The 14,760-nt window shown below is 68.4% G+C and overlaps 2 protein-coding genes across 5 annotated transcripts; one reads left to right on the top strand and one right to left on the bottom strand.

Annotated features, from left to right (window-relative positions):
- Window positions 1–1,750: 1,750 nt before the first annotated feature.
- MIOX (myo-inositol oxygenase) lies at window positions 1,751–5,033 on the top strand. Of its 4 annotated transcripts, none has more exons than XM_063324732.1 (10): window positions 1,751–1,963; window positions 2,608–2,670; window positions 2,825–2,905; window positions 3,031–3,193; window positions 3,278–3,345; window positions 3,644–3,753; window positions 3,857–3,924; window positions 4,075–4,124; window positions 4,222–4,334; window positions 4,437–5,033. In XM_063324732.1, the coding sequence occupies exons 1-10, from the start codon at window positions 1,946–1,948 to the stop codon at window positions 4,543–4,545; spliced, it is 843 nt and encodes a 280-aa protein (XP_063180802.1). In that variant the 5' UTR covers window positions 1,751–1,945; the 3' UTR covers window positions 4,546–5,033. The 4 variants fall into 4 exon arrangements, with proteins under 4 accessions (XP_063180802.1, XP_063180812.1, XP_063180796.1 ...); XM_063324742.1 differs by having other exon boundaries at window positions 1,910–1,963; window positions 2,867–2,905; XM_063324726.1 differs by lacking the exon at window positions 1,751–1,963 and having other exon boundaries at window positions 2,305–2,670; window positions 4,437–4,580; window positions 4,614–5,033.
- Window positions 5,034–5,170: 137 nt separating this feature from the next.
- Window positions 5,171–14,759, bottom strand: LMF2 (lipase maturation factor 2). The gene is made up of 14 exons (XM_063323805.1): window positions 14,607–14,759; window positions 13,458–13,711; window positions 11,912–11,940; window positions 11,422–11,618; window positions 11,014–11,192; window positions 10,662–10,800; window positions 10,142–10,276; window positions 9,904–10,009; window positions 9,472–9,568; window positions 9,158–9,340; window positions 7,882–8,050; window positions 7,379–7,490; window positions 6,973–7,081; window positions 5,171–6,013 (listed from the first exon to the last, which is right to left on the bottom strand). The coding sequence occupies exons 1-14, from the start codon at window positions 14,701–14,703 to the stop codon at window positions 5,675–5,677; spliced, it is 2,145 nt and encodes a 714-aa protein (XP_063179875.1). The 5' UTR covers window positions 14,704–14,759; the 3' UTR covers window positions 5,171–5,674.
- Window position 14,760: the final 1 nt, after the last annotated feature.

Below are 14,760 nucleotides of genomic sequence, written 5' to 3' on the forward strand. Positions count from 1 at the left end.
AGCGGCCCCCGGGAACGGGGATGGGGGCGGCAGAGGAGTGGCTGGGGGGTCCTGTGCCCCCCTCCTGCCCCTGTCCCCTCCTGTCCCCTGGAGCAGCTTCAGGCATGTCTGGGGCAGGCTGGGGACAGCCCCTGGCCCCACTGGGGACACGCTGTACCCCCACGGGCTCGGGGGGGCTGGGATGGGGGCCCTGTCACCCCATGGCGTGACACCCCAGGTGTACCCGTGTCACCCCCTGGCCTGGCGGGAGGGGGATGTGCAGCCCCTGGCACCAGCCTGTCAGGGTCCCTGTCCCCCCCCATCCCAGGCTGCCCCCCAGCCCTGGCACAGGGATGGCAGAGGGGGACGGATCCAGTGGGGGGGGGACATGGAGCTCAGCCCCCCGGCACCTTGATCCTTCCTGCCAGCAGCACCCACAGACCTGTGGGTACAGGGCCCACCCCCCCCCCCCCCCCCCAAAAAAAAAGCACCTTTGTCGTCCCCTCATGAGCATCCCCCCATCCCCTGGAGCACCTTTGTCCCTCCTGGGAGCAACTCCATCAGCCCCCCAGGAGCACCCCCGTCCCCCAGGAGCATCCCAGTCCCCAGAGCACCCCCAGCCCCCCAGGAACACCCCTGTCCCCCCAGGGTACCCCTGCCCCCCAGCACCCACCCGCAGCAGCAGTGGCGAGGGTGGGGGGAGCACCCAGGGGTGCAGCTCCCGGCCCCTCTCCCTCCTTCCCGGGGGTCCCGGCCTTGGCTCGAGCGCCCTGACAGGGACAGGACGGGGGGGGTCCCACGGGAGATCCTGCGGCAGCGGGGTGAGGCGCCCCACGGGAGCAGCGCGGTGACCCCCAGCCCTCGGCGGGGTCAGCGCTGAGCCCCACGCCTGGGGGTCCCGCTCCCCGCTGCGAGTGCGGTGCAGAATAAAGCCTGGCAGCAGCCCCAGCTCTGGTGCCGGCGGGCGCCTTCCCACGGGAACGGGGGGCCGGGGGAGGGGGGCTTCGGGCACGGGGGGGGGCACCTGCGTTCCACGGCCACCGGCGACAGAAGGTGACGGGCACCAGCTGCTCCCCGAAGGGATGGCAGCGCAGCGGGAACAGGGATGCAGGGGGGGGACAACAGCAAACATGGGGACAGCCCTGCAGCAGGGACAGCAGTGAGTGCAGGGACAGCCACGCGGGGGGGGACAGGGAGAGCCACGCGGGGGGGACAGCAGTGAGCATGGGGACAGACACGCGGGGGGGACAGCCGTGCAGTGTCTGTCCCAGCAATGGCCGCCTGGCACCCACAGCCCTGACAAGGCCAGAGGGTCTGTACAGGAGCCGAGGGGGAGGAGGAGGAGGAGGAGGAAGAGGAGGCCAAAGGGGAGACGCGTGTGGGGGGTCCCGCGGGAGAGAGTGGGGACCGTGCCAGGGGTCTGACTCCCCACAGTCTCTACTGGCCCATGCAGGCGTGGGTCCTGTGGGAGCACTGGTGGCCCCCGGGGCCATCAGTGGCCGGGTGGCGAGGGCTGTGCCAGGGTGGTGGCCCACAACTGCTGCCCCTGGCCCCCGCCACCCCCGTCCCCTCTGCTGCCCACAGCCCCTCACCGTGCCGTCAGGCATGTCCCGACAGAGGGGTCTCACTGTGCCCCTGTCACAACGTCACCGGGGCAGGTGTGGGGGGTGCCACTTTGCCCCCGTGAGGCGTCTGAGGCCACGTTGGCCACTGGAGGGGCCACCAATGGCTGGGGGTCTGCAGCCCAGGGGTCGGGGTGGGGGGTCCCAGGGCACGGGGCAGCAGCACAGGGTCCCCAGCGGGGGCCGAGTGTCCCCAGCCCCTGCCCGCGCAGGGGGCAGCGTCCCCCGGGGCCGTGGGCTCAAACATTAACCGGGGGCGGGTTAACTGGTGACCCATTGCCCCCGCGCGGATAAAGCCAGGGGTCGCGGGGGCCGCCCCAGAGCCCACCCCCCCTCGCCACGGCATGAGGAGCCTCCAGGCGGTGAGTACAGGCAGGCGGGACCCTGAGCCCCACAGGCAGCGCCCCACACTTCGGGGTCAGCCCCACACCCATTGCCCCACACCTCGGGGTCAGACCCCACACACATCGCCCCACACATGGGGGTCAGCCCCACGTGCATCTCCCTGCACCTCAGGGTCAGACTCCAGACCCATCGCCCCACACCTCGGGGTCAGACCCACACACATCGCCCCACATGTGGGGGTGCAGGTCCCCTCAGATGTGCACGGACGGCACGTGTACCCCCCATCCATGGGGCCGCGGGGCACAGCCCCACAGCATCCCCCCATGGGGCAGAGTGGGGGCTGGCGCAGCTCAGCACTGCGGCTGCTGCCTTTTCAGGGGGGTAGGGGGGTGGAGACCCCCCCGATGCCCTCCCTGCGGTGGGGGTGCCAGCCCCACGGGAGCAAGTGAACACTCACCCCATAGCGGGTGACATGCTGTGGGGCTGGGGGGGAGGGGGTCCCGCAGCCACGGCGGGGGGGTGCCGGTGCCACGCCGTGCCACGCATTCAGAGTCTTCCTTTGGTGATGGCGGGGGCTCCCTACCCTTTGGGGAACACGGCCTGGCCCCCCCCGGGTGTTCTCTGTCACCCCACTGACCGAGCCCGGCCTTTCACCCCCCAGGACGCCACCCCCCCCGAGGGGCCCGAGTCTGGCAAGGCCAAGTCCGAGTACCGCAACTACAGGGTGAGCCCGGGCAGGTCACCCTGCCCTTGGGACGGGTGCTGACCCCCAGGCGGGGGGGTCCTGGGTGTCCCTCGTACAGTCCCCGCCTGGGGGACGCTGGGCGGGTCCCGCACCCCCCTGGAGCCCCCGCCCCGAGCCTGCTGCCGCGCCGCAGGAGGGGAAGCTGCTGGACCGCGTCTACAACACCTACCTGCAGATGCACACCCACCAGACCGTCGACTTCGTCCGCAAGAAGGTGTGAGCCCCCACCCTGCACCCCACCGCTGTGGGTCCCACCCTGCCTGGGGGGGGGGGGGGCCCGCTCCCCGCACCGCCCCGGGGAGGGTCCCGAGGGGTCCCCAGCGCCCACCATGTCCCCAGAGCGCCGAGTACGGGAGCTGTTCCCTGCGCAAGATGGGCGCCATGGAGGCGCTGGAGCTGCTGGACCAGCTGGTGGATGAGTCCGACCCCGACGTGGACTTCCCCAACTCCTACCACGCATACCAAACCGCCGAGGGCATCCGCAGGGCCCACCCTGACAAAGGTGGGGCCGCTGACCTCCCCCCGGTGACGTGGAGCCCCCATGGGGCCACGTCCCGCGGCGGGTGACGGCCCCGCTTGCCCCCAGACTGGTTCCACCTCGTGGGGCTGCTGCACGACCTGGGGAAGGTCCTGGCACTGTTCGGGGAGCCCCAGGTGAGCAGGGACCCATCTGCATCGCCCCACACCTCGGGGTCAGACCCATGCGCATCGCCCCACACCTTGGGGTCAGACCCATGCGCATCATCCTACATGCTGGGGTGGGCCCCACACTTCAGGGTCGGACCCACACTCATCGCCCCACACCTCGAGGTTGGACCCATCTGCATCGCCCCACACCTTGGGGTTGACCCACATGCACCACCCCACACCTTGGGGGCGGACCCACAGCCACGGCAGGGAGCGGGCAGGCCGTGGTACAAGCCCCCCAGGGACACCTGTCGCCCCCCCGCAGTGGGCCGTGGTGGGGGACACCTTCCCTGTGGGCTGCAAGGTGCAGAAGTCCGTGGTCTTCGGGGACACCACCTTCCATGACAACCCCGACACTAGAGACCCCCTGTACAGGTGAGGCTGGACCCCCGGCCAGGGCGCCGCGGGGCGCCATGTTGCAGGCAGGGGGTGTGGGGAGGGGTCCAGCCCCGAGCCCCCCATGCGGCTCCCTCCCCAGCACCGAGTACGGGATGTACCAGCCCCGCTGCGGCCTGGAGAACATCCTCATGTCCTGGGGACACGACGGTAAGGACCCGGGGGGGCAGCTGGGGTCCCCCCTCCTTGGGGCAGGGCCCTTTGCCCCCATGCCCCCCTTCGTATAGGGCAGGGGCTCTCGGGGTGCCTGCCCCACATGGGGGTCCAGCCCCGGCCCCGCACGCCCCGCTCTCTCCCCAGAGTACATGTACAGAGTCATGAAGGTCAACCGCTTCGCCCTGCCCAAGGAGGTGAGGGCTGGGGGGGGCCTGTGGGGCAGACCCCCGAGGGACGTGGGGCCAGGACCTGCCATGGGGAGGGTGGGCTGGCACGTCCCCGTCCCCCCAGGCCTTCTACATGGTGCGGTTCCACTCCTTCTACCCCTGGCACGCGCACGGGGACTACCTGCACCTCTGCTCCGAGGAGGACCTCCGCATGCTGCCCTGGGTCCGCGAGCTCAAGTGCGTGGCCCGGCAGGGGGCCGGGGGGGGCTTTAGGGGCTCTGCCAAGACCCCCGGGGGGAGCAGCCGCCCCCCGGCACTGACCCACCCTCGCTCCTGCAGCAAGTTCGACCTCTACACCAAGCAGGAGGAGCTGCCCGACGTGCAGCAGCTGCGGGGCTACTACCAGTCCCTCATCGACAAGTACTGCCCCGGGCAGCTCTGCTGGTGAGCGGGACCCTCGCGCCGAGCGGGACCCCCCCACCAGGACTGCTGCACCCCACTGGGACCCCCCCACTGGGACTGCTGCACCGCACCGGGACCCCCACACTGAGTGGGACCCCCCACCGGGACCCCCGCGCTGAGTGGGACCCTCATTGGGACTGCTGCACCGCACCGGGACCCCCGCACTGCGACCCCCACACTGCAGCAGGACCCCCCCACCGGGACTGCTGCACTGCACTGGGACCCCCACAGTGCAGCGGGACCACCAGACTGCACGACAACCACCACACTGGTGATCCCCACACCGGGACTGCCGCACTGCACCGGGACCCCCGCACTGCACAACCACCTCCGAACTGGGGACCGCCGCACTGCACCGGGGACCCCCGCACCGCACCATGGCTGCTGCGCCAGGGACCCCCGCACCGCGACCACTGCAGTGGGACCCCCACCTGCCCCACAGCACAGCGATTCAATAAACCTGCTCGTCGCACACCCCCAGTGCCGATCGCAGCCCCCAGCCCCACTGGAGGGGAGGTGATCACAGCAGGGAGGGGCAGGGGGACCGTCCCCATCCCCCTTCCCCGGAGGGGCAGGACCCCTCCCTCCAGCCCCAGGGAGAGCCACGGGGCTGGAATGTCAAAGGCTTTATTTAGAAAATTATAGGAAACCTCTGTGCTCCCCCCACCAGGAAGCACGTTACAGCCAGAGCCCCCCTGCTCTGGGGGCAGGGGCTCTGGGGGGGACACAGCACCCCAGACTGCCCCGAGCACGGGGCCAGGGGCAGCGGGAAGGGTAACTGGGATGGCTGGCGATGCCTTAAAGCTGCTCCCGCCAGCACTGAGCATCCCCCCCCCAAAACAGAGCACCCCCCCCAGCGCAGAGCACCCCCCTTAGCACGGAGCACCCCCCCAGCCCTGCCGGGCTGCAGGAGGGGGTGAGGGGCAGAGGGGACACCTGCAAGCGATGACCGCGCTGTGTGCGAAGGCGTTGGCAGCGTGACAGCAGTGGGGGGGACACCAGCCTGCTGCCCCCCTGCCAGGGACCCCCCCACCCCGGGGAAGCACTGGGGCAAGGGGGGGCAGCGCCATCAGTCCGTGGGTGGAAGACGGGGCCTGGGCGGGTGGCTCCAGGCGTCACTTCTTCTTCTTGGTGCCCCCGTGGCCATCGGCCGCCCCGCGGGCCCGGCCCTCGCCTTTCTCCTCCGCCTCTTTGGCCTCCTTCCTCCGCACCTGCCCGTTCTTCTCGCCGCCCCCCCGGTCCGTGGGCTCCCCTCGCCTGGGGCCTTTGTGGCGGGCGGGGGGCGCACCCCCCCGGGGCCGGCGGCCCAGGGCTCGCAGGAGGCAGACGGTGGCCGCCACAAGGTAGAGGGACCAGAGGACGGTGGGGCCGGAGAAGGGACGGACAAGCTGGCGCAGGGACCGCAGCAGCCAGGGCAGGAGGGCATCCGTCGGGCGCAGGGGGGACAGCTTGTCCTGGGGGGCGAGGAGGGGGTCAGGGGGTCCCTTGGCCCGAGCACAGCGTGGCCGCGGCATGAGGGAGGGGGTCAGGGGGTCCCTGGGTCGGGAACATGGCATGGCAGTGGCCACGGCATGAGGGAGGGGCTCAGGGGATGCCTTGGCCCAAGCACAGTGTGGCTGTCGCACAAGGGAGGGGGGTCAGGGGGTCCCTCAGTCGGGAGCATAACGTAGCAGTGGCCATGGCACAAGGGAGGGGGTGTAAAGGGGTCCCTTGGCCTAAGCACAGTGTGGCCACGACATGAGGGAGGAGGGTCTAGGGGTCTCTCCGCCCAAGCATGGCACGGACATGGTATGAGGAGGGGGGGTCAGGGGGTCCCTCAGTTGGGAGCATGGTGTGGCAGTGGCCACGGCATGGGGGAGGGGGTCAAGGAGTCCCTCGGCCCAAGCACAGCGTGGCCATGGCACAAGGGAGGGGCGTTAGGGGGTCCCTTGGCCCAAGGGAAGTGTGGCCACGGCACAAGGGATGGGGGGGTCCAGGGGTGCCTCGACCCAAGCACAGCGTGGCCATGGCACAAGGGAGGGGGTCAGGGAGTCCCTTGGCCAGGAGCACAGCATGGCTGTGGCACGAGGGAGCGGGGGTCCAGGGGTCCCTCAACCCAAGCACGGTGTGGCCACAGCACAAGGCAAGGGGTCAGGGGGTCCCTTGGCCCGAGCACAGTGTGGCCGTGGCATGAGAAAGGGGGTCAGGGGGTCCCTTGGGCGAGAGTGTAGCTTGGCAGTGGCTGTGGCATGCGGAAGGGGAACGAGGGGGTCCCTCGGCCCGAGCACAGCGTGGCTGGCACAAGGGAGGGAGGGGCTCAGGGGGTCCCCTGGCCCAAGCGCGGCGTGGCCATGGCACAAGGGGGATCTGGGGGGGCTCCTTGCGGAATGGCCGTGGCACAAAGCGGGTCCGGGGGGGTTCCTTGTGTCCCTACCTTCAGGCCGTGCTGGCTGAGCAGATTCTCCAGCGCAGGGTCGCCCAAGGAGACGGTGGGGAAGAACTCCTGGAAATGCTGCCGCCGCCACCATGGCGCAGGGCCCTGGCTGCGGGAGGACAGAGCTCAGCACCCAGCCCCATGCCCGCCAGCGTCGGCAGGAGCAGGGCGGGCTCCTGTCGCCCCCCCGCCACCCAGGCAGCGAGCCAGCCTCCCCGAAGCAGAGCTCAGGGCACTGCCAAGCCAAGTTAATGAGCTAATTAGCCAAGCGAGAAGCAGCTCCCAAGCTCAGCCCCCCCGTCCCCAAGCTGCCGGAGCAGAGTCAGCACACAATCCTGCGGGGTGATGTGGTGTCACACCACTTTGGGGAGCAGAGCATCTGCAGGGGGGGCCCAGCCCCACTCACCTGCCCTCGGCGCTGCCAGTGAACCAGTACTTGTAGAGCTGGGCGCGGATGTAGACGGGGGGCCGAGCGCTGAAGGGGTACTGGGACTCATCGACCTGCACCAGGCGGATCACTGCCGGAGACACCGTGTCAGCCCCCCATGCTGCGGGGACACCCCAAAGCACTGCAGGGCTGGAGCCCAGCGGCCCCGAATCCCCAGGGAAGGGAAGGGCCTGGAGCACAGACCCACTGCTGGGGGGCAGCAACAGCCCCCATCAGGGTGGGTACAGCCCCACCCGCTGCTGAGCACAGACCCACTGTTGGGGGTACAGCGACAGCCCCCATCAGGGTGGGTACAGCCCCGCCTGCTGCTCTGGGGGTGTGGGGGGGTGTCAGCCCAGGCAGCCCCCTCGCTCCCTGCCGCCACGACTGCTGGGAGCGGGGCTGTGGGCTCTCCGCCATGGTGTCAGGCCTGGGGAGCCCCCGGCACAGCCCCCAGCCCCACAGCCCCCAGCCCCACTCACCGTCCTCCTTGCCCTGCAGCAGGCGGTAGACGAAGCTGGTGAACCAGGGGCTGCTGCTGTGGTGGTCCAGTGCCGCGAACCACATCTGCCAGTCGAGGCGGGGCTGGTGCGGGGTGACCACGGGGGGGGCCACGCTGACGTTCCCGGGCTTGTACATGAACTCAATCTCCTGCAGGACAGGGAGCAGAGTGGGCTGGGGGACCTCCGGCAGCAGGGACAGGACCTAGACCTCCCCCAGCCCCACCGTCCCGGGGCAGAGCTCCCCCAGACACACCTCCCTCAGCCCCCCAGGTTTACCGGCGCCTTTCAGAGGGGCAAAGCCCATGGGGGACAGCTGGGTGCCCCAGAGGGGACGACACCAGCGGGACAGGGATGTTTGGCTCCACTGGAATCTGTTCCTTGGTGCCTGTCCCTGGCCACCCCACCTGGCCGGCCGTGGTTCAGCCCTTCCCCACAGCTCCTCTGGTGCCCAAATCGATTGTTGGACTGGATTCACCAAGGCCAAGTGCCAGGTCCTGCTCTTGGGTCACACCAACCCCATGGAGGCTCCACGCTGGGGCAGAGAGGCTGGAGAGCTGCCCGGCGGAAAAGGACCTGGGGGTGTTGGTCGACAGTGGCTGAATATGAGCCAGCAGTGTGCCCAGGTGGCCAAGGAGGCCAACAGCATCCTGGCCTGTATCAGGGACAGTGTGGCCAGCAGGACTGGGGCAGTGACCGTCCCCCTGTACTGGGCACTGGTGAGGCCCCACCTCGAGGGCTGTGTCTGGTTTTGGGCCCCTCACTCCAGGAGGGACATCGAGGGGCCGGAGCGTGTCCAGAGAAGGGCAACGGAGCTGGTGAGGGGTCTGGAGCAGGAGTCTTGTGAGGAGCGGCTGAGGGAGCTGGGGGTGTTCAGCCTGGAGAAGAGGAGGCTGAGGGGAGACCTTCTCGCTCTCTGCAGCTCCCTGAAAGGAGGGGGTAGCCAGGGGGGGTCGGGCTCTTCTTCCAAGGAACAGGCGATGGGACAAGAGGAAACGGCCTCAAGTTGCACCAGGGGAGGTTTAGGATGGATATTGGGAAAAATGTCTTCATGGAAAGGGCTGTCAGGCCTTGGACCAGGCTGCCCAGGGCAGTGGTGGAGTCGCCGTCCCTGGAGGGATTTCAGAGCCGGGCAGACGCGGTGCTGAGGGACATGGGTCAGTGGTGGGCTTGGCAGCACTAGGGTCACAGCTGGACTTGATATTGAGGGTCTTTTCCAACCTAAACTATTCCGTGGTTCTATGAAACGGCAGCTCACCGTCCAGCTCTGCTTGTCGTAACTGCCCTCCAGCACCACCTCGGGCCGCCCCCCGACACCTGTCATCCTGCGGAAGAGCCCGTAGGAGTTCACCACCTGGAAGCGCTCAACCGCGCTGAACATCTGGTGGATGCCGGGCCACAGCTTGTCGTTGGACTCGCGGTCGATATAGGTGAAGGGCACCTGGGGAGCGGCAGAGAGGGGCCCCGTCACCACAGCTCAGAGCGGTTTGGGGGCCCAGGCAGAGTCTCCCGCTCCCTGTACCCCAAGCCCCTCGCGTGCTCTGCTGTCCCCTGCCCTCCCCAGCTGCTCACCAAGCTGATGGCAAACATCCCCACAGTCGCTGTGGTGAAGACGGCCCACTGCAGCATGGCCCAGAGCTTCCAGAAGCAGCCGCGGACACAGGCACACCTGCAATGGGGCAGAAATGAGGCAGAGCTGCACAGTCCCACAGGCTGGGGCTGCGGTGGCGAGCTGTGGGGTACAGAGCTGCCCAAGCCATGCCCAAAGCCATGGAGGACTCAGCCCCACTGCAATGCTGCGGAGGAAAATCCCTCCTACCTCACCCAGCACCTCCAGGCCGGGCCCCCACCCCATGCTGCCTCCCAAGCACCCCACGCCAGATCCCAGTGTCCCTCCACGCACCAATCACACCCTCAGGGACGGCGCCGGCCGCCCTGTTCCTGCTCAGCCCCTCACAGCAGAGCCTCAAGGCCCAGGGGAGGCCCAGCACCCCCGAAACCCACCTGTACAATGCGGAGAGGATCTCCCAGGAGAGCGAGAGGAAGCCCAGCCCCACCAGCGGCAGGGTCACCGTCTGCAGCCACATCTTGAACTCGTGATAGGTGAAGGCTGGAGCGAGGGAAAACCCACAGGGTCAATGAGGAGCCTCTCGGGCCCCAGGAGCCACAGAGGGTGCAGGGGACCAGGCTGGGCCATGGCAACAACGGGCTGGTAGCCCCTGCGGGCCTGTCTGTGACATACCCACTTTGGAGTCCAGCAGCCTCTTCTCCCAGTTGATCTCCAGGCCGAAGGATTGGACGCTCCAGTAGAGCAGGAGGGCATAGGTGCTCAGCTCCAGCAGGGTGGAGAGGAAGGACCGCAAGCTGGGGGGCCAGGCTGCCGCAGAGCAGGGCTGCTGAACGCTAGGGGCTCAAGAAGCCTGACCCACCGCGGCACCAAGGCGGGGGGGGGGAAAGCGTGCCCCGAGAGCCCAGGCAGGGAGCGGGCAGCACCGAGCACATCCCTGCAGCAGCAGCCAACACGCTGCTTCACGGGGGCCCCAGCTCGAGCACCCCACGGGCACAGACCCCCATCCCGGGGCAGGCGAGGCAGCCGTGCTGGCAGCTGCTCCCACAGCACCGAGCCAGAGGGCAGCCAGAACGACCCCTCTCACTGTCACGCCCGGACAGGGATGGTCAGTGATGGTGGCCTGTCCCCTCCCCACCCTGGGCATGGCAGAAAGGGGATCCCACCTCCCCAAACAAGCCGCCCGGGGACTCACTGCTGGCATGCCGCCTCTTGCTGCGCCCCAGCCAGCGCCCCACGTGCTCCTCGTCCAGCAGGGAGAAGGCCAGGGCGATGGTGAGCATGTTGAAGAAGTTGTAGTTACCCGTGAGGATGATGAGGACCTGCAGCAGCACCTGGGGAGGAGCAAAGGCAGGGCTGGGGTCTCTCAGTGCTGGGGGGCAGAGGTGTTAGACACCCCACCAGCAGCAGTGTGGCCACCTCAGCACCCACAGTCCTGCCTGCAAGAGCCCACAGAGCGAGGAGCTTGTCCTGCTCACAGGCTGAGCTGGGTCCCTGTCCCTGGGGAGCCCCTCGGCACCTGAAGCAGCACCCCTCTGCCCACCCACCTGGCTGTAGAAGGCAAAGAGCCGGAGGCGGCGGATGGGCGCGAAGAAGAGGAGCGGGATGGCGATCTCGATGACGTAAGTGGCCACCACGCTGAACTTCTGGAACCAGACAGGCAGCTGGTGGGCAAACCAGGCAGCCGGCGTGGGGATGCACTGGGTCTCGTAGTGATAGGTGAGAGCTGGGGGGGACAGGAGGGGTCAGGGGTGCAGAGAGAGGCACAGGGACACAGCTTGGAGCAGGCAGAGCTGGCACAGAGCCGTGCCCAACACAGGAGAAGTGCCGGCAGCCTCCAGCTGCCTACGGGGCATGGGAGGCACAGCCTGAGGCTCGGGGCAATGCTCCGCTCCCCCTGCCTGGCAGGGGTGCCCCAAAGCCTGTGCCACCCCGCAGCCCGTGCCACCCCTCACCTGTGAGTCCCCACCAGGTGGGGCAGCGGCTGGTCAGCTTCACCACCCGGGAGGCAAACATCAGCCGGAAGAGGAGCCAGCGCACCAGCCAGAAGGTGACACTGTCGTGGGGACGCCAGGCCGTGGACCGCCACTTCAGCAGGTGCAGGGGGGCCACCAGCACTGCCAGGAACCCCGCTTCCAGCAGGAGGCTGTCCCTGTGGGGAACACAGCTGTCCCCCACCGCCGCAGACCCTGCGGGCAGCCAGCTCTGCCTGGCCGTGCTGGCACTGAGAGCCTGGGTGCCGAGGGGCTGGCCAGCATGCCACCCCTTCCCGAAGGCGGTGAGCTGTGTCACTGCTGCCCGCAGGGGACACAGCCCTCCGTGCCATGGGGCTTGGGCAAGCTGTAGCCCAGCCGCAGTGGTGGCAGGATGGTTCCCCCAGCACGGAACCCCCGTGGCAGCCCCCCGGCCAAGCATGCTGGAAGGGCTGAGGTAGGGCTGACTTACCACTGGAAGTAGAGGAAGATCTGCCCCACCTGCAGAGAGAGGGAGCAGGTGATGAGCAGGGTGCAATTTGGCCCCCGGCCTTTCCCCACAACAACCCCATGGCTGCAAATCCCTCCCAGTTCTCCTTGGTACCAGCCCAGGCTGGGGATGGAAGGACGGAGAGCAGCCCTGAGAGAAGGGCTTGGGGGTGCTGGCGGGGCGGGGGGGAAAAGCCAGCCATGAGCTGGCAATGTGCACTGGCAGCCCAGAAACCCCCCGCAGCCTGGGCTGCATCCCCAGCAGCGTGGGCAGCAGGGCGAGGGGGGGATTCTGCCCCTCTGCTCCGCTCGGGGAGACCCCCCTGCAGTGCTGCCTCCAGCGCTGGGGCCTCAGCACAGGAGAGACACGGAGCTGTTGGAGCAGGGCCAGAGGAGGCCCCGGAGATGCTGGGAGGGCTGGAGCCCCTCTGCTGTGGGGACCCTTCAACACAAACCATTCTATGATAAAAGGGAGTGAGGAGGGGAAGGCCCAGCTGGCACACGTGGCCGGGAGGAGGCAGAGCCATTCATGCCGTGGCACGGTACCCTCGCAGCCACACCAGGAGACGGAGTCCCCACAGGTGGCAATCACCCAGGAGTTCCCAGCCCTGGTTGCTGCTTCTTCTCCCTGCTGAGGCAGTGAGTCACTCCAGAGCCCCGGCTCCCACCCTGCCTCTCCTTGAGCCTGAAACATGGGCCATGCAGCTCGGCAGGGCTTGGCGTAGCTCCCTGCGCGAGGGGGACCGCTCACAACAGCTCCCCCTGGGGCAAAAGTGTGAGCAATTCATAGGGGATGTGGGGTAACAGCGCTGCAGGGCAGCCCCCCAGCACAGGAGAAATCCCGCTCCCATGCTGGCCCCTCACTTTCCTGGCCTCCCAGCCCTGTCCCCTGCAGCCACCGGTGCTGGGGACGGCCCGAGCCCCAGAAGGAGGGACTGGCAAGGGCTGCTGGCACTAGGCTGCCTTCGGGCAGGGCAGGAGAGCTCCTCCCTGGGGTATCAGTCACCCAGCCTGGGAGGGATTTCCCGAATACATGTGTTTTTTTTTACTCTTTAATTCCCCTGGTTTCAGAGGGAAGAGAAACCTCCCCCCCTCACCGCCTGCGCTAGCAGACTCTGACTCACCCGAGCTCTTCTACATGAAGCCAAAGCCCCAGGGGCGAGTACAAGCAGCTCGGGAGGGCGGATTTGTGGCTGAGGGGCACAGAGTTCTCACAGGACGTGGGGAAAGGGCCCTAGGTGGGCAGGGGATGGAGCTGCCCCCCCAGCAGTGTGGGAATTGGCTTCATAGGCAAGTCTGGGAGAGGTTTACCCCAGGGAAGGCACAATGATAGGGCTGTACCCCCTGCCACGAGCCAAGAAGCTGCCAGCACCTTCCCCTGCTCCATCAAAAGGGAAGCTGAGTGTGCCAGGAGCTCATAGGACAATGCTAAGGCAAAACCATCACGCTCCCACCCTCCTAGGACCCAGCTCCGACCCCTCCAGGGCACTGCAAGCCTCCCTTTCTCCCAAGCCCCCCCAGTCTCCTACCTGGTAGAGCGAGAGGTAGAGCATCCTGAGCAGGGCAAAGAGCAGGCTGTCCCGCAGGGGCTCGAACAGCAAGGCGCCGAAGGAGGCGAGGATGCCGAGGAGGCAGAGCAGTTCCATCCCCAGCTCCGTATCCAAACCCAAGTGGGGACCAAGCCACAACAGAGTGGGAAAATCCCGGAGCTGCTCCCACAGGCCCTTCCCGCTGAGGCGCAGCATTTTGCGAGCCGGTAGGATGCCATCTCTCCCATACAGCCCTGGAAAGGGAATGGTGACAGTGAGGACAAAGCCTCCTCAGCCCCATAGTTGTGGGGCAGGAGAACTGGGAGCCCCCTGGCCAGCGCCTTGACAAGCAGGCAGCTAGCCGGGGGGCTCCAGCTAGTTCTTCCTGCACTCTGGCATCCCAGTTTCCTCATGGAACTGGGAAAGGAACAGCAGTGGGAAGAGGCCAGCGGCTGCCAGACCCAGCGTGGCTACGTGGAAAGGAGATGAAGGCCCTGCCCGCTGCAGGGAGGGGAGATCTGCGTGGGCAGAGCTCTGTTGTGCTGCTCCGGAGAAGGGGGTGTAAGGGTCTGGAGTGGCCCCCAGACCCCCAGGGTGGGGTGAAGGCAAAAAGAGAACCCTCTCCCCACGGAGGGGGGCTGGCCTAGGCAGCTCCCGCTCTCCCCGGTGCTCAGGTTAGGGCACGGCTCAGCCCCTCGCAGCCCCCCGGGGAAGGAAACGGGATGCTAGAGGGAAAACCGCTACCGGGGGTCACTACCAAGCCCGGCAGCGGGATGTGGAGCCCGCGGGGGTCTCCGGGACGGCCGTCGGGGCGGCAGGCAGGCTCAGCCCCGCGTCCCCGGGGAGGGGCTGTCCGCATCCCCCCACGCCACACGCAGAAGGGGGTGACTGGGCACCCAGCGAGAGGGGCTGCGGGCCCATCCCGGCTGCGGGACGAGCAGCCCCGAGCCCCCGCCGCAGACCGAGCTCCGCTGCCGCCGGCGGGACCGACCCGGCCTGCCCCAGTAAAGCCTCTACAGCCTAGAGCAGTCAGGCCTACCCGCCCCCCGGTGGGGCCTACACCCCCGACCCCGGCCCCCCGCAGCCCGGGGACCCCCCAGCAGCCCCCCACCGCCGCTGCCGCCACCACCACCACCACCACCACCGTACCGGGGATCTGGACGTAGAGCGAGGCGAAGGCGGCGAGGTAGGCGGCGGCCAGCCCAGTCAGAAAGAGCGAGCGCGGCCGCCGCGGCGGCTCCCCCATGGCGGTGGCAGCGGCACCTCGGGGCCCCGCGCGCGCTGCGTCAGCACGCACAGGCGT

The sequence above is a fragment of the Chroicocephalus ridibundus genome, chromosome 1 (assembly GCF_963924245.1).
Source record: "Chroicocephalus ridibundus chromosome 1, bChrRid1.1, whole genome shotgun sequence".
NCBI classification, from domain to species: domain Eukaryota; kingdom Metazoa; phylum Chordata; class Aves; order Charadriiformes; family Laridae; genus Chroicocephalus; species Chroicocephalus ridibundus.

Excerpts from the sequence above, each read along its gene's own strand:
- MIOX (XM_063324726.1), top strand. The coding sequence starts at position 2,419 with ATGCTGTGGGGCTGGGGGGGAGGGGGTCCCGCAGCCACGGCGGGGGGG. Across the intron at positions 3,754-3,856 it reads ACTAGAGACCCCCTGTACAG|CACCGAGTACGGGATGTACC; the intron begins GTGAGGCTGGAC and ends CTCCCTCCCCAG. Across the intron at positions 4,335-4,436 it reads CCCTGGGTCCGCGAGCTCAA|CAAGTTCGACCTCTACACCA; the intron begins GTGCGTGGCCCG and ends TCGCTCCTGCAG.
- LMF2 (XM_063323805.1), bottom strand. The coding sequence starts at position 14,703 with ATGGGGGAGCCGCCGCGGCGGCCGCGCTCGCTCTTTCTGACTGGGCTG. Across the intron at positions 13,712-14,606 it reads GCTCTACGTCCAGATCCCCG|GGCTGTATGGGAGAGATGGC; the intron begins GTACGGTGGTGG and ends TTCCCTTTCCAG. Across the intron at positions 11,193-11,421 it reads CACCTGGTGGGGACTCACAG|CTCTCACCTATCACTACGAG; the intron begins GTGAGGGGTGGC and ends TGTCCCCCCCAG.